The sequence below is a fragment of the Lissotriton helveticus genome, chromosome 6, assembly GCF_964261635.1.
Source record: "Lissotriton helveticus chromosome 6, aLisHel1.1, whole genome shotgun sequence".
Lineage (NCBI taxonomy): Eukaryota > Metazoa > Chordata > Amphibia > Caudata > Salamandridae > Lissotriton > Lissotriton helveticus.
In genome coordinates, this window is record NC_136067.1 from 1235326879 (window position 1) to 1235349408 (window position 22530).

At 42.7% G+C, this 22530-nt stretch overlaps 1 protein-coding gene across 3 annotated transcripts in view; it reads left to right on the forward strand.

The window, feature by feature from the left end:
* Positions 1-22530, forward strand: part of KAT14 (lysine acetyltransferase 14) — a 532685-nt gene that overhangs the window by 395392 nt on the left and 114763 nt on the right. For all 3 annotated transcript variants that reach the window (XM_078648952.1, XM_078648953.1, XM_078648951.1), the window contains one exon: positions 21297-21472. In XM_078648952.1, coding sequence (XP_078505078.1) covers positions 21297-21472 — 176 coding nt within the window. The remainder of the gene's footprint in view (positions 1-21296; positions 21473-22530) is intronic.

Genomic DNA, 22530 nt, shown 5'->3' on the forward strand with positions numbered 1-22530 from the left:
TTTCATGCTCGGTTACTGCTGAGTACCTAACGAAAATAATAGAAGGGAGAATGTGAAGAGGCATTTCTGCAGGCCCATACTAAAGAGGGAGTTATTTTTATTGGCTACATGCTCTATTCTTTCAAAGTCTTAAATATAATTTGGTACATTAACTGCAATTTGAATTCACTTAGATGACTATCTTATTTTGACTCCACACCAAACTTGCAATTTTGGGTTTTATGATAATCAGACATTAATTTCTTTAATTTTGCCTATTCCGAATATTTTATGTTCCCTACTTCTCAGTGTTAATAGTAATGTGAGCAAAAGAATACAATCTAGGCAAGTAGAACGCAGAATTATTAAACGTCAGATTGCCTGACGGCTTAAGCTCTATCTCATTATTAAATATTTGTTCAACCTCATTCTGACCTAATGTAATGTTTTTATATGTATATAAGTGTACACAAATAAATTCACTAAAGATTATTTTTGTTTATCATTATTTGTAAAGCGCAACTGACACCCTACGAGTAACCTGGCGCTGTGATACAGGCGACTAGCTTAGGACCGAGAAACTGTGTCACTGTTTTGTGTTGTGTTGGATTTTGCTTATTGTAATTTAATTTCTGCATCGTAGGAACCTCACTGATAATCATGAACATAGAGTATTCCCATGAATTTGCAGGGATCCTGGAACACATTTTCTTCAAATATTGAAAGTAATTATTATGTGGAGGAAACCGCCTCATTGTCCATAGAATTAAAGTTACTGCCATTGAAGAATGTGATAGGTCTGCATTTTACTGATGTTTCTCTTGATCATAAACGGCATCTAATCATTTTAATGTGACCACATTGCAGCATCTGACAAGAAGGCAACCCTGAATTTAATTGTAAAAAAACGCCAGTTGAGCACATATAGTGGAAGGAGAATGAAGTAAATAAGCATTTGCAATGAAATAGGATACCTTCAGCTAGTTCTGAGGCTTTACCCAACTACACTTTGCATCTTGGACCTTGTAAGTGTTTAGCCATGCTGCACATTATCCTGGGCGCAGTGCCGGGGGGTTTGGCGTGGGGCGGGGGGCTTGGACTTCAGGAGGCTTGGCAGGTAGAGCGTAGCTGAGAGTGTTCTTGGGGGTGTACGGGGGTCTTACCTATGCTGCTCCCTCTACGGGGGGGTAGGGTTGCTGCTTGGATTCTGTGGCCGCCTCTTTCCTTGACCCGGAGCACCAATGGGAGCACTGAGAGCATCGATGGAGCGCTGAGGAACTGCTGAAACCACAGGCCTGGCGTGCGGCTGGGTCTACGTGTGCGGCTAGGTCTGCACATGCGACCAAAGTGGTAGCCAAGTTAAGGTTAGGCACTTCTTCGGCTGCTTTCGTTCCAAGACAGAGGGCAGGGTGATTCTAGTCACATATGCATTGCCTGGCTCTAACATGGCAGCTTCTAAGTAGCCAAGTACACATGCCCTTACCAGGATGCGCAGTCTACAAGGTGCCACAGAGAGCAGAATGGGGGTTGGGAGCACACTGCCTCACAGTCCCAGCACAGTTCGCCCCTCATTCTGTTCAAAAGGCTCCCTTGAGCCAGCAAGCTGACGATCTTTGGAGAAGCACCTGTGTGCCTGTGAGTGGTACTGTGACCTGAGAGAAACTTGGCAGCATTTCCAGCAACCCCAGATGATTTTTCTTTGCTCTCTAATACTGCTGCTCTCTACTGAAGACGGGCTCAACCCAGAAACACGTGTCTAGAGATATACAGCAATGTCTGCACCAACTTTGGTGAAAAACTCCAGCTAATTTTGAAGTAAGTTTGAACTGTGTACTGCATTTACCAGGATGCAAAGGGGCGAACTGTGCTGGAACTGTGAGGCAGTGTGCTCCCAACCCCCATTCTGTGCCACAGAGAGCGAAGAGAGCATAGAGCAAAACCCATAAATCAAATGCTGAAAGACTTCGAACACAAACTACCGAGAGCACTTAATCTCCTGATGTGGGAGGGGCGTAACGAAGATGCAGTTAAATACGGGGCTGAAGCTGAGCAGCAACCAGGGTGATTGACTTAATGAAGTGGCGGCTCTAAAGTGGGGCTCACTGAACAAAGGAAAAGCGCGAAAGCCATGAGCTGAGCGCAAGTCGAGGAAAAAATATTAATAATAGTACGCCGAAACAAACTTAAATGAACAGAAGTGAAAGCCTACAAGTACTAGGGCCAGAAGCCATGGCCGGTAACAACACACCAAGAGGAAGGACAAATGTAAGGAATAGATCCGGGGAAAAGCAAGGATTTTTAAAGGCCACACAAAGGAACCAATGAAAAGCGGTAGGCATGCCAAAAGCTATTAGAGCACAAAAAGCAGGTCTGGAACAAGACAGCGCATGCGCTGCTTTGGTGAGACCTAAAAAGGAGCCTGTCAGAAGTTCAAGGAGTGGAAGGAAAATGCACTCTTACTTTAAAGAGTCAGCAGCGTCCCTTCCCAGCATGCACAATACTGGCAGTTTGCCTCACAGTTTCAGTTCTTTTTTCCGGCTCATGCTGAGAGGATCTCAACACTCCGTTTTTTCTTAACTTTAGTCACACTTAATTCTTTTTTTGCTTCATTCGACGTCTCTGAAGTTATTCAACTTTTATCACCAATTTCACATCAAAAAGTGGTGAATGTTTTTTTTAAAATACCTTCAATTCTCATGAAATGTCCCACATGTGTATGAAAAGGGCTTCATGAGACCCACATTCTTAGTATGTTTTCTCTCTTTCGGCCTCTCTGTTAAAAAGTATGAATTTTGCCAGAAAATTTCCAAAAGAACCTTAAACGACCAAGAGTGAAACTTGAAAACCTGCATCTGATAGAGACATCTAGCCGCAAATTCCTTAACTTGAAATATCTCCCCAGTCATCAGACTGGATCTGGAAAATCTTTTTTCCCCAGCAATACCTCTGCACGCCGCCCGGCTCCGTCCTGACATCGTCCACGGAAGTGACGTCAATGTAGCCCTATAAGCCCCTCCCGGCGTGCTGACGTCAGTTTTTTTTCTTTTGCCGCGTCCTAACGCGAATCCGGGAAAATAATACCTCGGTCCTGTTTTTGTTACTTACAAGCCTTTTTGATGCCTTTCGCGTCCAGGAACAGTATGTTCGATGCCCTATGCGGGCATTCCAAAGTGCCGGTCCTGCTCACGAGGTCTACGACGGACCCTCACAACATCTGTATGTGGTGCTTGGGAGAGCACCATGACTCAGTGGAGTGCGCCGCTTGCCGCCAGCTGCAGCCGAAATCCCTGCGGGAACGCCACATGAAGCTGCTGTTTGCCCGGATGTCCTGCGACGCAGGTCTTCTTCTCTAGCGGAGTCATCCACATGGCGCCAGGCCTAATGGGAGGACGTTCTTGTTCAGGGCAGGTCCCGGGACGGTCACCATCATTCGCCTATCTCAGGTAGGCATTTGCCCCCCCTCACTGGTGCTCCTCCGGACCCCACAGGGGGGTTGGGACTCAGGTTGGGATACCGCCGGCGGGTTTACCCTCGACTCCAACCGAGTGCCCTGACTCTGACACCAGAGTCACCGCAACGTCGGGACACGGTCCGAAGGGGCATCCTACAACGTCTAGCCCTTCCATAGCGCTGTCGCACAGCCTTCCATGGCTCCCTGCAGCATCGCTGGAGGTGGCTGCGGCGCGGTGCACAACACCGCTTCGGCGTTTCCACCTCGGGGAATGTTGAGTCAATGCCGTTCTGACTCCGAGCGGTCGGGGCCTTTCGGAGGTCGCCAACGCCGGCTGAACTCGGACGGTCGAGGCCTTTTCGGAGGACGCCGACGCCGGCTCTACTCGAGGCCTTTTTGGAGATCGGCGCAAGCTCGGCTCAAAGGGTCGAGGCCTCTAAGAAGGTCGTCAGCTCGACTAGAGGAGTCAAGGCCTTTTCGGAGGCCTCCGACGCCGGCTCGACTTGTGGCCTCTTAGTAGGTTGCCCACGCCGACTCCACTCGAGGGGTCGAGACCTTTTCGGGGGTCACCGGCTCAACTCGGGCGGTTGGGGCCTTTTCAAAGCTCTCCGACGCTGGCTCGACGTTGCCTCAACCCCGATCGACGCCGGTACCATCTCCAGCTTTATTGGTGGAGGATGTGGTCCCTGTGGGTTCACCACCCCCTGTGTCATTTTACTGCTCTCCAGCGCAGGCGCCAGTGGAGCATTGGCCTACTCATACTGCTGCTGAGCTTTTATTAAGGGGCCGTTCATTACCTACTGATGACTTGCTCTCCGCCTGCGGGGCCACGGGGGTTAGTGGGACGTTTGTCAGGACTCTATGCAGGGCTGCAGACATTTTAAGGATTAAACCGCCCTCAGTCTCTAGTCCTTCGGATCCTTTGCTGGATATTCTCCAACAGGGCGTGGGGAACATGGAACCATTGTTACCTTTTGCGGAGTCATTGTTTGACATCCTTCTCGGAACGTGGGCACGGCCCTCCTCAAGGGACCCAGTGGATCGTACTGTGGCACATCACCATCGCCGGCTCCCACCTGCTTGACCCTCCATCCTGGAGCTGGAGGACGTGTGCTTCAGGCAGCTCTCTCTGTGACTCCTGTTCCGTTGCATCTTCCCACTCGGGAGTCTCGGTGTTTGGAGTCATATGGCCGCGATGTTTTTGCGTCCGCCAGCTTGGGACTCCGGTCCCTCAAAACAAGTGTGTATTTGCTCGTGCTGAATTAGCCCTTTGGGACGCTGTTGAATGGTTCCTCCCCTCCTTGCCGGAGAACTCTCGTACCGATGTGGCTCGCTAATCCATGATGGCCAAGATATGGCGCACTTTTCTATTTGGTCTGCCATGGACACCACAGACTCTTTGGGTCGTACTATGGCCAGGTCGGTTGCCATACGCCGCCACGCGTGGTTGCGTGCTGGCATTTCCCAGAGCATGTTCAGGAGCGGCTTCGAGATGTACCATTTAATGGGGTCACTCTTTTGGATGTCCATACTGATTCGGTGATCAGGCGCCTCCTGTCTATGTATCTTCCTCGGTTCTATCTTCGTGGAGGATTTTTGGTTTTGTGACGTTGCCGTCCTTTTTGTTTCTGTTACCCGTTGTGGGTTGAAGATGGTCTTGGTTTTTGTTTCTGCTCAGCCGTGTTGTTTACTTTATTCTGGTACAGCTGGTTAAGCTGTGTTTACCTTTCTTTTGAGCCTCTGCCTACAAGCTTGTCTCAAGAGGGACCCTTCTTTTGTAGGGTTCTGCCGTACCCTATGTGGGGTATTTGTTGGCAATCATATTGCTACTCTTCCTTGCCAGGAACCTTTGATGCAAGCTGACTCTTCCTACTGTTGTAAGATGTCTCCTCTGGTGAGATCCATAAGATTGTTTTCTCTCCAAGGGTTACCATTAGTTGTCTACGGTTGGTCCGTAATACATCCTCTTCTCCGTAGGGGGTTTTGTCACCCTGGCGTTTTCCTACAACCTCACTGTGAACGTCTTGCCTGTCTTTCAGTGGACATGCGCCCCTGGGAGGGGGGGGGGGGGGCAGGTCTTCCCTAGCACGTTCTCCGGTTCCTTGCTTCTTCTTCCCCCTCGGGGGCCATGTTATTTTTTCTGCATTCTTAACTGTTATGCAGCACACCGGTGCCGTGGTACCGCTTGCATGACTCCCCTATTTAGGATGAATCACTCCACTTACGCGTGTCGACATTCCTGTCTCTTTGTGGGTATATCGTGGATTCTACATGCCACTGGGGTGCTTGCATGCTAAGTCTTTTTGCCTTAGTGTCAGACATTCTTGCTTACTCTTTCCTTCAGGATAGTGTCCTCAATGTGTTCATAGCCTTGCAGGGTATCCACTCTCATAGGTGCCTTTTAATTTGTTTGGCTGCATGCCTACCTCCTGAGCTTTTGCTCAATGGTGGCTCCTCTGTCTTTGTTGGCACTAGGCTCTGGGCTTGGCCGTGCCACTCTTGGCACTTGTCCTAAGCAGTACACATTAATGTGTTTTTTCTTACACCCACGGGCCTCATGCTGCGGCACCTGTACTGGGGTGGACAGTCTTCCCTCTGTCCGCTGTTTCTTGTAGCTTCCACTGTGGTGTGTGTTCGGGTAGTATGCTCTACCGTTGCCATGTTGTTCTGACCCGTGGAACTTCGTTCTTCTTGGATTGTAGGGACCAATGCTTGGGTCCCTCTTGAAGTTCTCCCTGCATTGTTTCTCAAGTTGGTGCGGAACTTCTACTTCTGTTTTCCTTTCGCCTCTGTATGGGCGAGAGTGGTCTCACACCTTCCCTCATCGGATTTGGTGTCTTTAACTCCCTTGTTCATACTCCTTAAGGTGGGTCATGGGTCTGATGCCCATTGTCTTGGCATTGCGGTTTCCACCTTTTTTCGTCAGCAGTTGACGAATATGTTCTCCTGAAACTTGGTTGTTTTGCAGAACCTCCTACTTTGGGGTATGGCTTTGGTATCTATTCTAAGTTAAGGAGTCTGCGGCTAGATGTCTCTATCAGATGGAAGATTTACTTACCTTCGGTAACAATATATCTGGTAGAGACACAGTCTAGCTGCAGATTCCTTAACGTCCGCCCATCCTCCCTGCTCTGCAAAGGCCTTTTAATATGGTGTTTTTTCCAGCTAGCCCCACTTTCTGGTGGCCTTGGTATCCGAAGATGTGCTCTCGCACCTCACTCTGGGGTAGGATGTGTTGTTCTGCGTGGGACCCTTTGGCTCTCCACTCCGTCCACGTTTGAAGGTGGTTCAGGTCTATACTATTTCCTACCTTCTCATGTTGTTCCACCTGCGCTCCTCACGCATGGAGATATTCTGTTTTTAATTCCCTCCCATCGCCCACACGTTAGCCTCCTTGGGGTATTCCTTGGCATCTTCTTGGGCCCTTGCTCGCAGCACGTACCATGTGAGCTCCTTTCAGTCCCTCCGGGGACTGGGTGCTTTTTCAACGATTTTGTTCTTTGTTAACACACTGTTCCAATGCCATCTCAGTTTTTTGCACGGCTCCGCGTTGTGGCGCGGAAACATTTCCTACAGAAAACTGACGTCAGCACGCCGGGAGGGACTTATATGGCTCCATTGATGTCACTTCCGTGGACGACGTCAGGACGGAGCCGGGCTACACCCCCTCCCGGCGTGCAGAGGTATTGCTGGGGAAAAAAGATTTTCCAGATCCAGTCTGACGCCTGGGGAAATATTCTAAGTTAAGGAATCTGCAGCTAGACTGTGTCGCTACCAGATATATCGTTACCAAAGGTAAGTAACTCTTCCGTCAGGATGAAGAGAGGAAAAAACTGAGAAAAAAGGACAGAGAAGGGACTCATTCTTCTGAATGCAGAACCCTTTGCACTAAAAACTCCCATAGAGGAAGATCTAGAGAGCGGAAACATAAAATCCATCGTCACCATCACTCTGAACACTTTCACCGCCCTCGCGAACACTGGTCAAGCCAGGCGTGAACACCAGCTTGCTCGCCATTGTGAAGTACAACAACATCACTGGCGGTGACACCTCAGGTGCTGTAAAGTTTAACTGCGTCGATTTCAGTTCTGACAGTGCAGCCGTCGAGGGCGGGACTGTCGATGCTAGGAATACTCAACACTAACATAGCATCGGTCGATGTCGAAAAGATTGGCTTAATTGACGTCGAGTTCGCAGTCCAGGCACTTGAAGCTAAGGAGATCGATGTTGAGTTAGTCAAATTTCTGATTTTTTAGTTCCTGATACCCATCAACTAGAATATGGAAACCAGAATTGACCAACTTTAATAATCCCACAGGATGATCCTGTTCAAGAACACCGTACTCCTCTAAACTTACCATCTAGACCTATTTCTCTGATACTTCCTGTAGTTTAACCAATGGAACCATAGTCAAGACACATAGTTTCACCACACACTGAAGGTCCTCCTCAGTCAACTCCTCCAAGACTTTGACCCCAAGAATATGGAAAAGAAGATCACCTTCTCAGTCCCTTTCACCAACTAAGTCTTATTCCACCAATTCCTATTCTACATACACCCCCACTTCGCTGGCTGCATCACCTCTTCAGTCATCTTCTGTTTTGACATTCTTACTTTTCAAGATGTCCTAGTCAGAGGTGCCAATAAGCTAAATCTTCAATTGCAAACACCACAGGCAACATTTTCTGTGATAATGGAGACTCTTAAACCAAAAGCTTCACCAAGACCTACCTTACCTTTGGTACGGGGATTTGCAGAACTTGCAGAAGAAAACTTCCTTATTCCATCCACTATTGTGGTGCCAATAGGAGAGTAAGAGTCTGGATGCAGTAGGAAGAAAAATATTAAACTCTGCAACTCTGTCACTTTTAAGAACTCCAGTGCATCTGCCATTTTAACGAGCTATGGTTGAGCGCTATGGGAATCTCCTGCTGCATTTGCAGATGATCTTCCTAAAGATAGAAGACATGATTGTATGGAGGTTGTACAAGAGGGACAGACTGTCTGAAATCAGTCTATCAGCACATCCATAGAAGAAGCAGATCTGGCCAATTTGCAATGGTTTATCTCTTAACAGGTTGTCTTGGCTTAGACTGACTTCCCATAAACCAAATGCTTAGTTGAAAATCATTAATCTTCCTTTCACTGGACCAGTCAAGTCAAGTCAATCATAACCATAAAAGCATTCTAAAAAGTTTACATTTTCCATTAACATATATATAACATATATTCACACAATCTAATAAATGGTACAATCAAATACACAATGATATCAGAGCAATTTAGGGAGATTAATTAATACGTTAAAATTTTTATACAAAAGTTGAAAATCAAACTACATTTAATAGAAAAAATGAGCTACACTTTACTTGCGGGCCTAAATACTTTCGTATAATGTGACCTCTGTTCTTCTTTTGATAGCCATTGGTACAAAAATAATTACTGCATTGCAGACAATTTAATTTTCCAAGCTACAAATATAATTAAAAGCATGTTTATAAAAATACAATTTACTATCTACAAATAAAGAGAGTAAAACGTACTCCCTAATGTCTCTATAAAAGTTACAAAAAAGTATAAAGTGCAATGTTGTCTGTGGTGATTTTCCATCATAAGGGCAATAAAGAAGGGTATGATTCCACTTGCCCACCTTGGGAAATGCAATCAGGTGATGGAGAGTGGCCAATTGTAATCTGGTTAAGTAAAACCTGTGTTGTATGTTTCTTGTAAACAATAGATATGGTTGAATATCTAGTGATAAAGGACCATCACAGTATAATTTAATCGTCTGTTTAGAGCATGCTACAGTATCTCGAAGTGCATCTCTTGTTTTTATGATCCTCAATTTTAGGTCCCTTTTATTTCTGGGTAGTAATAGGGTCTTTAAGATCGGCATCCACCTTGCACTCAGTTAAAAGGTTATGAATGTACTGTAACCAGGGGATCTTTTTATAATGATCTAGGGATAAACAATCCATTATAATCTCCTTTGTAAATTGTGTCTCCTCTTTAGTCTAGATCCCATACCAGAGCATAAGACAATTCCTTGTGGACTATGTATGAGGGGGTGGAATCTGGGACTGCTAGGAGTCTTCTTAAAAATGTATTTGCCTGAGTTTGTAATAAAGTGTGGTTGGCCATCCCTCATATTGAAGCTCCATAGCATGTTCCTGTAAGGCATTTGCTCCTATATAGGGTCAGTATTCCCCTAACTGGTTTGTTCCCAATTTTTTTAGAGAATCTAAAAATAGCCTTGACTAATCATATGCATTTCAATTTACAAAGATCGACATGGGCACCCCAGCTTCCCTGACATGTGAAAAGAAGGCCTAAATATGAGAACTCCTTCAACATGGTGGTTTCAACATGGTGGTTTCTATATTTAGTTTTCCCTCTTCCGCATGTCATAGTAAATGTTTTACTAAGATTGAGAATTAAATCTTTCCCATTAATAAATAATGTGAAGTTTTCAATTAATAGTTGAAGCCCATTTGCTGAACTTGATAACAGGACTGCGTTGTCTGCATACAAGAGGACTCGGGTAACACGGTTTCCAATTCTAGGGCCGTCAGCATTCAAAGTTTGCAGCAATAAGTCAATATTATTAGTATAAAGGGAGAATAGAAGTGGTGCAAGGACTCACCCGTGCCGTATACCTCCCCTATACCCCTAAAACCATAGTACCAACGGAAGAGTGGTTAACACACTTTGAATATATATTTAACCCAAATAAAGAAGTCTCTATGGTCACAATCTTAACAGCTGACACGTCTTTAAAGAAGTGGTGGTCTAACGTCTTCCAGAATGGTACAGTGTCTCATGTCTCTGCTGCCTGGACCAACTTAACCCAAGCTAGTTCTCTGATTTCAGCTTTCCTTGTATTTAAACTTTGCTTATAGATTTTACTTCTTTAGTCCTAGGTATAAGTTTTAATGTGTCTTTTAGTTCCTGATTTATTTTAGTGCACTTTTGGTCAAACCATCTTGGTTGAAGGTTAGCATGTTTCTTATTCTTTACTTTTAAGTCTCCTGAGATTGTGCCCGCTATATTACAGAAAGCTGTAATAATGTGTGAATCCAAGGATGATTCCCTCAAGCAAATGGTAATATCTTCTTGGGTTTTTTGGACGAAATTATCCATAAATGCTAAGGGGTTCACACCTGACCATTTTAAAGAAGTGACATTTCCTCCTTGGGTTTTGGATACTATGCACTCCTCTTCCTGGTGCGTCGAGGTTAACTTCAGCACCAGTAGTAGTGGGTGATGGTCACTAAACGGACTTATCTGTAGTTCAAAGTTTTCAAGCACACCCTTGCAACTTCCTGAGATCAAGACATGATCAATATTCGACAAACATTGCTCCTTCATAAGTATAGACAGCAATTTCACCCTTTTTTCAAAATAACTCCCAAGAGTTCCAGATTATATTTCTACATTATGCTATTAATGGTATCTCCATATATATTATGGGGGAAATGGGAGCAAAAATCACCTTGTTCGTCCCTATGACCACAATATTCCCCATTTAAAATGTTTACATTTCTCACTATTAAAATCACCTGCCAAAATAAGCAAGTAGTCTTCCGTAATGCCTTTTAAAAATTATCTAGTTCCTCCTCTAGGGGCATAACTACCTTGTGTTTAGTGCTTTCAAAAATAGTATTATAAAAATTAATAATTATTATACATTGTTTCCCTTTTGTACAAAGATATAAAAGCTGAAAAAACTGGGAGTTAGTATAAGCTTTCTATAGGACTAACTGTGATGTAACCAAGACCAATGCTGCCAAGCCTCATTTGGCTCTCCCTGACTTTGAAGGGGTAGCTTGTGTGGAAAATATTTGAAATCCATCAATGTAAAAAGGTTCAGCATGCCAGGTTTCTTGGAGGAGTATTAATGAGCAGTTAATGATCTCCTTAATCCATTCTCTGTTGTTTAACTTATTTCTCACTCCAGCCACATTCAATGATATAGTATTCAAATTTCCATGTGTTAGGTATCGACTTGGGGGATTATTGGTAGGGTTTAGTGGTGGAATTGCGTATTTAATGAATATTGAACGCTCTTCCTCCTCTGACAGTCAAACGGGCTCACTACAACCGCCTAGGGGCAGTCCTCCTTTTTGGCCTCCACACAGACAAAGAGATAGAGAGAATGAAGAAAGAGGCAGAAACCCTTAAAGCAGTGGGTTTGGAGGAAAGAAAGAAGTTCTGTTGTTCCCAATACCATCAAAGCGACTATAGATTTCGGTCCAGACAGAGGGTACTGTCCCCTCAATTGTCCTTCTATTCTCAGTCCCAAGGTCGGCAACACCAACTGCAACAATTCCATCCTAAGAATAATCGACAAGGAGGTCAATAGCAAGAACAGCAGATGCACCGCCAAGACCAATATCAAAACAGTGAGAATCACACTCCTCTGTTCTGTTTCCTAATTCACTGGGAGGAAGTGTCTCACATCGCTTGAGAGAGTGGACATTGATAACCTCTGACAAATAGGTCCTACAAATTATCCAAAAGTGGCTACACCATCCAGTTCATGCATCTTCCACCTTCAATACCTCCAAAATCAGCACCAAAACATCAATTGCTGCAATTAAAAAAGGAGGTTCAGTCCAAAAATTATCAATAGAACCGGTTCCTTTATCTCAAAAAGGAAAAGGTATCTATTTAAGATATTTGTTGTTACCCGGGAAAAGCAAACATGGAGTTTAGGCCTATATTTTACCTAAGACATGCAAACAAAAATGTCATGAGACAACAATTCTGGATGCTAGCCCTGCATTAGATCTACCCTCTGTTGATGAAAGGAGACTGGATGTGTTTGGTGGATATCAAAGACTCATATTTCCACATACCTATTGCAAAGAAAAGCAGAACATTTTTAAGATTTGTAGTGGGAAAAGCCCATTATCAGTACACAGTTCTTCCATTCTGTCTAAAGTCTGCACCCATAACATTCTCCAAATGCATTTCTGTGGTTGCAGCTCACCTCTGGAGAAAGATTTACATTTACCCTTATCTAGACAAATGCCTGATAAAAGCACGCTCCCATTGTCTAGCACAGTTGGATTTCAACATAACAGCCAAACTCTTGACCGGACTTGGCTTGCATATCAATCACAAGAAGTCAATTTCTTCAACTCGTCAACTTCACACTTAGCTAGGAGCCACTCTGGATACTATAAAAGGAGTGTAATCCATTTTTCGCAAAGGTCACCTACTGCTTCAAATGACGCGTCCAACCGATCTCATCTCTACTAGGGTTGATGGCATATTGCATGTATCTAGTTCTAAGTGCACGTCTCCAGATGAGATCCTCACAACATTGCCTTAAAGACCAATGGTCTCAATGGATGGACAACTGGGAACACAAACTATTTCTCACCACTCAAGCCAAACAATCTCTAATGTGGTGGCATAAAAGACACAATTTACTGAAGGGAATTCCCTATTTCCAGGATCTTCTCAAACTGTCACAGATGTGTCCCTGACAGAATGGGTAGCCATTGCATCACATAAATGTTCTGGTAATGAAGGTGGTCCATTTAATCTTCAAGGCTTTTGCACCAATTTTATTGACCAGATGGATACTTATTCAAAAACACACTACCACAACAATTCACTGTCTAAACAAGCAAGGGAGTACCAGATCAAGGATTATGTCTCTAGAAGATCAAACAATCTGACATTGGTTACTGGCAAGGAATCTGTTGTTTGAAGCAATCCAATTATCAGGCATCCAAAATTGTCAAGCAGATACTTAATAGACAACCATGAATGAGAATTAGACAATGCAGTTTTATTATGTATTTTACAAGACTGTTTCTCGACATAGACTTATTCACCACAAGAGAAAAGGCATAATGCTCAAATTGTGCTTCGAAAAGGCAGGAACCAAACTAGTTAGGCAATGACCTTTTGATTGTTTGGTCGAAACGTTTGCTCTTTGCCTTTTCTCGGATCCTATTAATCCCAACAGTACGAATCAAGCTAAAAGCATCAGATGCCTTAATAATTGTATTAGCATCAGAGTGGCTCAGACAAGGGTGGTGTCCAAAGCTACGTCACCTCTCCATCAGACACAACAAGAGGTTTCCGTGCAAACATAACTTCCTGTAGGATGCAAGGGAAGAATTTTGAATCCCAATGTACACTCCTTGAGTTTGTCGGGCAGGTTCTTTAAATCATTCAATACGGACACTTAAATCTTCCTCCAGACTGTATGGCCATTCTTAAGGAAGCTAAATGTCCGAACCCAAGAGCGTCATATGCTTTTAAGTCAAAAAATGATTTGTCATCTGATGTCTCCAAAACAGCAAACATCCAAATAAATGCCAAGATGATGTAATTTTACCTTATCTGCTTCATTTGGCGCTATGAACGTTACAATTCATCTCATCAAATTACATTTAGCTGCCATAACATCATACTGAAAAGGACCAATTCAAAGATTCTTCCTTACTTTACCAGTTGTTAAAGACTTCTTGATTGAAACAGATATTTCCTTTTATTAGACAGCCTGCTCCTCCTTGGGAGTTGAACTTAATTTTATCTAAATTAATGGCTCCTCCATTTGATCCCATACATAAGACCTCAATGCAACACTTCACCTGGAAAGTAGCATTTTGAATCCCTAGTAAGTCAGCAAGAAGTTGAAGGCTCTGTCTTCTGTAGAACCATTTAAAAATTTTCACAGCAGTAGAGAATGTAAGTATTAAGAGCACATTCCTCTTTTTTGCCAGAAGTTGTCAGATTTTCACATTAATCAAACAATTCCACTTCCAGTATTTTTCAATAACCCCTTCTTCACAAGCAAAAAGGACCTTTCGCTATTTAGATGTTTGGGAGAGTTCTTAAGAAATAAAGAAATCTGCATAACCAATTAGTTGTTTATTAATTATCGACCTTTAAGGGGAAGCCCTGTGACTCTATCATCACCGCTATTGCCGCCACTCGGGTGGTGGGGGGGGGGGGGGGGGAGCAGGATTGGGACAGGACTCAATGTCCCAGGAACCTCTGCGGCTGCTACCGCCGCCAACGCCTGTGATACCCGCCTGGAGGCGCTTTAAAACAGCAGCAGGGCTCCCGCAGTGCGGGCCCGTCAGTGGCTGGGCAACCCCCCTGAAGTCTAGAAGCCAACATGGGTAAGCGTAAATTGCCTTGTTCTATTGACTTGCCAAAGAAAAAAGCTAAGATTCCTCATAACTGTGCTTCAATAATGTCTTACCTAACTAGTGCAGTTGGGGCAATCACCACAGAGATTCACAATGTAGAAACCCCCCCCTTGGAAACCTTACGTACCCCAGTAACTGATCCTGTAAATACCACAGCGGGGGCTGAAGGTTGTATTCATGAACATAATGCTGTGATACATCTTGATCAGGAACTGACTCTGGGGATTGGTGAAAGTACGTCTGTGACCTCTGCAAGAGAACTGTTTGTAGCACCTTTGGAAAAAAAAAGAGGAAAAAAGGTCCTAAGGGAGGCACGAATAAAAGGGCCCCTGTCGCCCAGAAGGGACTTGGCAGTCAACGGAATATGGAAGAAATGCAGCCCTCTCTTTTGGAACCTACCCATATGGATAGAATTTTAACTCATATTGATACCATATTTGAGACATTAAGAGTGGAATTAATTCATTGCATGAAATGTGGGGTTGAAGGGATCATGAAGAAATTGGTACATCTTGAATGAAACTGGGAAAGGGTGGCCTGTCCTAATACCACTAAGAAGGAAAAGGACGAGAATGTAAATCAGATACCCTCTTGTAAAAATATTAATCCTAATGAAGTTAGGGTACTTACAACTGGGGGGAAAGGTGCTAGTACATCTAGTACATCTGGTCATAGCCCCCAGCAGCTTAATAAACCCACCCAGGGTCCTAAAATAGACGCCAAACAATTGCATAATATGGGAGCTCCGGGGAGAGCTGATGTTAGGCCTTTTACTGGCCCAAACAACCCGAATGGTGGGAATAGTCATGTTCAGCTCCATCTACCCCCTGAGGCCACACCTTTAGTAGCAGTCCTAACTGGGGTACCCCCTCTTAAACTGAATGTTAGTGAAACTACATGGGAATTAATACGCAAAGATACATTTTGGTGTTCCAGACACTCAGCGGGGGGCTCAATTGCGTCAGCTCATATTATAATGGCCAGATGGGTTGGCCATCGACATAAAAACATAGGTGGAAACTGTGTTGTAAGTTTTGATTTAAAGGGTGTAGCTGGTTGGCTCTTTGAGCCCGCTCGGTGCGGTGATAAAGAGGGAATAAAAACTTTTCCTCTGGGGGTTTTTTATCCTCCCAAAGGGGTTGAGAGGGCCACTTGCTCATTTTCCCCTCTAAAGCCACCATGGAGAGAAGTTAGCGAAAGAGTGGGTATTAGCTCAAACCCGAGTGGGAAGTTCACCCCAGTGTGATTCCCTTAACTGAAGGGGTGTCATAAGGAAAAATTCAACCACTAGTGGGGTGGAAATAGCCAATAGATTTGAAATATTGAGTGAGCTGGACGGTAATGATTGACTAATTACCGCCCCTCTTATTCAAGGGGGGGGGGGAGAGGAAATACCACGGGAGCCCTCAACAGATATAATGAATACGCACAAGTAAGCAAGCCCATTGAAGTAGGTACAGTTAAAATACTTAGCTGGAACATTGCAGGGCTGAGAAATAAAATGGAGGATGTTATATGGATTAATTTCTTAAAAGAATATAAGTTATTGGGCTCCAAGAATCCTGGGAAGTGGGTAATACCCTCCGAGTGGATGTGCCACCTATTCTGAACCAGCGAGGACTTCGGCAGTTGGAAGGCCAAAAGGAGGTTTGATTACTCTAATATCCCTTAAGGTTACAGGTACTCACCGAAAACTGGAAACAGGGCTAGTAAACTGTTTAGCGATTGAAATTATACCTGCCAACTCAGTTAAAGTTTTAGTTGTTAATTTTTATAATTAATTTGATAGAACTTCTACCATTGAACATTTGTCTAGTCTTAAAATTTATTTGGAGAGTTCTAAGAAGCAACAAGTGACATCTTCGGTTGTTATTTTAGGGGATTTTAACATTAATTTGTGTTCCAAGAACTGTCATGTCATTGATAGCTTAGGGCCTGGCATATATTCAGATGTACATTTTGAACACACACAGCAGGGGGAATTTCTGGAGCAAATCCTTGCAGATTTGGGTCTTTTATAACCGAATGATTTATGCGATAAGGTTGATATCCCATCAGTCAAAGGTAGTGGAATGCAGACGACCATTGATTATATTTTCATAAATACAGCCCTGGAAATGTTTGTCAAACATTACCCAGCTGTGTGGTCGCAATTTCGTGACCTCAACCCTATACACCTGGTATTGGGTGGAGATATTGGGCTTAATGTGGAAGCAGATAAATGGGTATTCACAGCAGTTATTAAGAATAAAGACCAGGGCCGAAGATTAAAATGGTGTAGGGTCATCCCTGAAGATTTCTGTGCTAACTAAGCTTCCAATGTGGGATCGGAAATAGAGTTATGTCTCAATAGCGGGGCCAGGGATAATGGGATTTTAACTACCTATGATAAAATGTGTATACAGGTGACTAAAGACCTTACGTGTGATAGTAAGAACTACCCCAATAGAGGAGAGAGGTGGTTTGATCATAGATGCTCAGTGGCGCATCAGAACTTGATGGCCGCTTTAAAGAACAGACCACAAGACAAGAGTTCTATAGTTGCCCTTAGGAAAGAATATAAATTAGCTATTAATGCACGCAAGTCGGATATAAAAAATGATGCTCTGAACGAATTAATGTAAATTGACGTAATAAAAAATAGTGCCATGTTTTGGAATGTTGTGAATAGACCATTCTTCTCGGACAAGATTGGTAGTTTGTTGGAGTGTAATATCCCTGAAGAGGACTGGTTTAATCATTTTAACAATGTATATTGGGACCAGGTTGTTTTGGAACCCGGGAGCTCACCATATGCAGGTAGGAAATATTCCCTAGCTTTTACAGAGAGTGAAATAGCAGTGGTTATAGACCAAATGTTGAAGAATAAAGCCCCTGGTCCGGAGGGCGTCCCTGCTGATCTATATAAAGCTGATATCGCTGTATGGTCTAAATTACTAGCTAATGTTTTCAATAAAGTCTGTGAATTAGGTTTACCCCAATCTTGGTCACAATCAGTAACAGTGCCGGTTTTCAAAAAGGGGAATAGAGGTGATCCGCGATGCTACAGGCCAATTTCATAGATGGATTTGGCCGTGAAGGTTCTAGGTAGGGTGGTTTTAAGTAAGCTTACTGAGTGGCTAAATGATGCTAATATCTCTCTAATCTACAGTATGGGTTTAGGAAAGGGAGAGGAACAACGTATCAATGCCTAAATTTGCTTCTATTGGCTGGGAAATATACGGTTGCGAAGAAAGGTTCACTCCATTTGGCATTTATGGATCTTTCTTCGGCCTTTGACCGTGTTAATAGATCCAAATTGTGGCATCTGTTATTAAAACTAGGTTTAGATGAAAATATAGTAAAATTTTTGGCGGATCTGCATCAGGACCTTACAGCCACGGTTAGATTTGACCAAAAAGGTAACCGTGCTCATAGTATCCGCATTATCAAAGGAGTGAGAGAGGGATGCATCCTAGCCCCTTTATTATTTACTTGACATATTAATAATTTAGATAGGGTTTTAATGGGTGCTAGTTTGGATATTCCTCGGGTAGGAGAGCGGTGAATTCAAGTCTCACACTATGGTTATGGGGGTCAAACCAAAGACATATAAAACTCACCATTGTGAAGGGAATACAATCACTCGGGTGGTGTCGTTTTCATATTTGGAAGTGTTATTCGACGAGAGAGGTGTATCGGTTCCCCAAATGAAAGCCAAAAGAAATGCAATGGCCAGATCTACTGCTGTGGTCCTAGATTTCGCACGTAGATTGGGAGCGAAGCCTATGTATGCCATGTTAAATATTTACAGGGCGAAATGCATTGCTATAGTAAACTATGGCTCAGATCTATGGGGATACAGAGAAGTGGATGACATCCAAATAGTGGAAAATAGATTTTTAACGAGTATTATTTCTGTGCCACAATCTACACCCACCTATATAATTCATCAAGTACCAGGTTTAGGTTTCATATCAGACACTATAGGCGTGGCTTCGCTACTTAAATGGATAAATTATCCGCGATTGTTTAGCCCTTGATCGATCAAATAGTATTCCTTGGCTAAGCTACGTTAAAAGGACTGCATTTTATTTGGGGAGGCCATAGTTATTTAGCTCGCCAGAGAAATTGCAAAAGGTGGGCAGGCGATGGGCTGAAAGTATGTACCTGCAATTATCAGAAATGGATAGAGAGGCCATATTTATAATGCCCAAATGCGTTCGCAAACACCGAAATTCGCAGATTTTCGGCAATTGCGAACGCATTTTCGCAAAATGGTATGTATCACACAAATCTGCATGCAAAATAAGGAATCGCTAAATTTGCGATTCCTTATTTTGCGATTGCATTTAAGGAATCGCAAATTTTGCGATTCCTTAAATGCAATGTAAGAAGCCACAAAAAAATTTGCTAAATGGCCTTAAGGAATCGCAAATTACCACCAACTTCTAGTTGGTGGTAAGTTGCGAATTCCTTGAAAAGTGCACATTTCTGCATTTTTCAAAGTGCCATGTGACGCACATACATGCCCATTGGGCATGTATGTGCGCCACATGTGCACCCATGCATATTTCAGGGGTGCAACAGGGTGTCCTTTGGACACCCCTGCACCCTTGAAATTATTCTCAATTTGCGATTAGCAAATTGCGAATCGCAAATTGAGAATAACTTCTCATTCATTCCTATGAGCCTCCTGGCCCATAGAAATGAATGGGAAAGTATTCCATAATTGCGATTCGCAATTTGCTAATCGCAATTAAGGAATTTTAAGAATTCGCAAAAAAAAGCGATCTTGTACATACATACCTATTCCGATTCTCAAATAGCGATTTCTTAAAAATCGCTATTTGAGAATCGCAAAACTGGATGATGATACATATGGCCCTAAGCCCCTTGTGTGGGCAAATCAGTTGCTATCCACCATACATACAATTGAATAATATCTAAATATAGTTACTAACCCCTATCATCGCTTCCTTTTGGTGAGATTCAGATTGAATCAATTACATGGACTTCTGGCGGAACCTTTGGGATGGCACAAGCCTGAGGATCTGAATGTTTGTATGTGTGATAACTTCTCTACTCAGGACTCAATGCACTTTGTTTTTTCTGTGAGCACTTTTCGCTCATCCGAAATCGGTTCATTTTACCAATTTCAAAAGATAAAGGTTTTATACAGGTGAGACCTGCTTTTATAAATGTTGACCAATGCTTGGGAAATTTTTAATATAGCAAGTTTTTTTACGTCAGCAGTTAGAATACGGAAAAAAGGAGGACCACTATTAATTAGCATATTTTAAATTTAATGAATTATGCCTATCTATCTTGATGACTCAGATTTTGATTACTCTGTATTTTGTGATAATCATGTTTTTGTAATTTTTTCAAGGGAAAATGCTATTGTGATTTTTATTGTAGTATGCTTTTATGATTTTAAATAACCAAATAAAGTGAATTTGACTGACTGGATCTTTAATAACTATTATGGCTTCATCTAACTAAACTATATCTAGATGGATAGTTTCTTGTATTACCCTTTTCTAGCAAGTAGCTAACAAACCTCTATCAGGTAAACCTAGAGCCCATTCTACACATAGTGAGGCTACATCTGTCTTGGTACCAGAGGCATTGATGCTATGACTGTTGTGTATTGCCCATGTACAGCTATTCCATATTGGCTAAGCCCTTTTACAGTTTGCAACCACGCCTGGTGCTTTTAAGTGATCACTGGTAGTAATCTTGCATATAGTGGCCAAAATGTAAACTTGTCTGATGTGGTCACAATTACAGCACTGATATTAGTAGCTCTCAGTGAGTCTCAATGGAAATCAGTTGCTCTTGTTACAGAAACAGTTGAGACTCCTGGTAGAACTGATTCTTTAGTAGGCCAGGCAACTTTAAAAAATATATTTCAGTAGAGTAATTCCTAGTTGTCACAAACCTGCTTAGTCTACTCCTTATTTTTTAAAATCATTTATAGCTTTGTATTGACACCACAGAGTTAGGGATATGCTTGCTACTTTAGTCTATGTTTATGACTATCAGTAAGGATCCTACGATGCAGAAAGAATAAATACTTATTTGTATTCCTAGATCTGCATTGTAGGTATCCTCACCGAAGTCATAAACAATCCTCCCTCCTCCACTGTTGTCAATACATTTGCTATATTTTTTTCCTTTGTAGACCATTTCCGCCATTCAAAAAGAACTGAGGCTGTGAGGCAAACTGCCAGTACAGTGCATGCTGAAAAGGGAAGCTATGGGCTCCTTAGTGTAACCGTGCTTTTTCCTTGAACTCCTGACCTGACAGGCTCCTTTTTTACTTCATTTTTCACTTCATTGTTCTTCCTCTGCATGTACTGAATAGACTTTTTTCACATTTAAACTCAGGGTTACCTCTTGTAAGATGCTGCAATGTGATCACATTATATTCATTAGATGCCTTTTATGATCCAGAAAAATTCAGTAAAAAGCAGGCCTGTCACATTCTTTAATAGCAGTATCTCTGATTCTTTGGACATTGTGGTGGTTACCTCCAACTAATAATGACTTTCAATATTTGAAGAAAAGGTGTTTTCCGGGATCCCCGCAAATGCATGGGAATATTCTATGTTTATGGCTATCCGCAAGGATACCTATGGTGCAGAACTAGGAATACCAGCAAGTAACTTTTTCTTTTTTCTCCAATGTAATGCTGATTGTCAAGGCGTGACTATGAAACAAAACCTCTAAAGCTGCAGCTTCTGGGAGAGATTCGTTCCTATACTCACCGTAATGATACGAGCTGGAAACCTGAGCCTGAATCGCCTATTGATTACTGTTATGTACGTCCCAACCACATTCCTACGATCAATTCCATGTGTCAGGAATTCTTCTGGCCAGGTAGGGTTAGTTCATTTTATAAAAGCATTGCATTCAATAAAGTTTTCAAAATCCCCCCAGTTTGTTTAACATTGATTGCTTCTAGAGAATACTGTAGTTTATTATTGTAAATTTAGTAGATAAGCAGTGTCTAGTTATTTGTCCCCTGGCCCTTTGTCATGGTTTATATAATATTTTGTGGTTTTCATAAAAAAAGATTAATTTTATTAATGATTTTTGTCAAAAAATGTAAGAAAATATATGGACGCATCGAGATGGGGTAACTAGGAACTGAGTAGAACAGTATAAAACGGCAGCTCTTGAAGCAACCCTCAACGCTGCAGCAAGACTGATTATAGGAGTGAGGCATTTCGATCTCATTACTCCCTCTCTCGAATCTCTTCACTGGCTCCCTTTCAAAGCCAAGATCCAGTTGAAGATAGCCTGCTTGACAACAAAGACACCCTCATATCTGACACACAAACTCAAGACATCAGGAGGTGGCCGCTCCCTTAGGAGTTCAATGCATCCTGTTTTCCTATAAGGAAAACGTGATGCATTAAAAAAAAACTCCTTTATTTAAAAGCAGTCCCAGACATGGTGGTCTGCTTACCCCAGCAGGCCACCATCCCTAGGAGTGCTAGCCATTCCCAGTGGGGTCGCAAATTGCGACAGCCTCATTAATATTCCTGAGGTATGCAATTTCCGACCCCGTTGGGAATCGCAAACAGTGTCTGAGACACTGTTGTAGATTAAGGTTAGTGAGTCGCAAATTTGCGATTTGCTAAACTTAATGGTCGTATATCTGTCCCCAAATGCTACAAACATTTGCTTGAAGGGTGAGTAGTATTTTCCATCTACACATACACACACCAATACATACTTTGTTATGGCAACAATTTATCGTTAAAATCTCAGGTTACAAACGCACACACAAGTTTAAGTTATACTGCCTGTTATATTGGGGGTTGTAACATTCCCACAGCAAATAGGAAAGATTTTTCAAAGATTCTGCCAGTCACACCAAGAGGAGTAATTGAACAATATATATATAATGTACATTCTAATGTTACTCAATC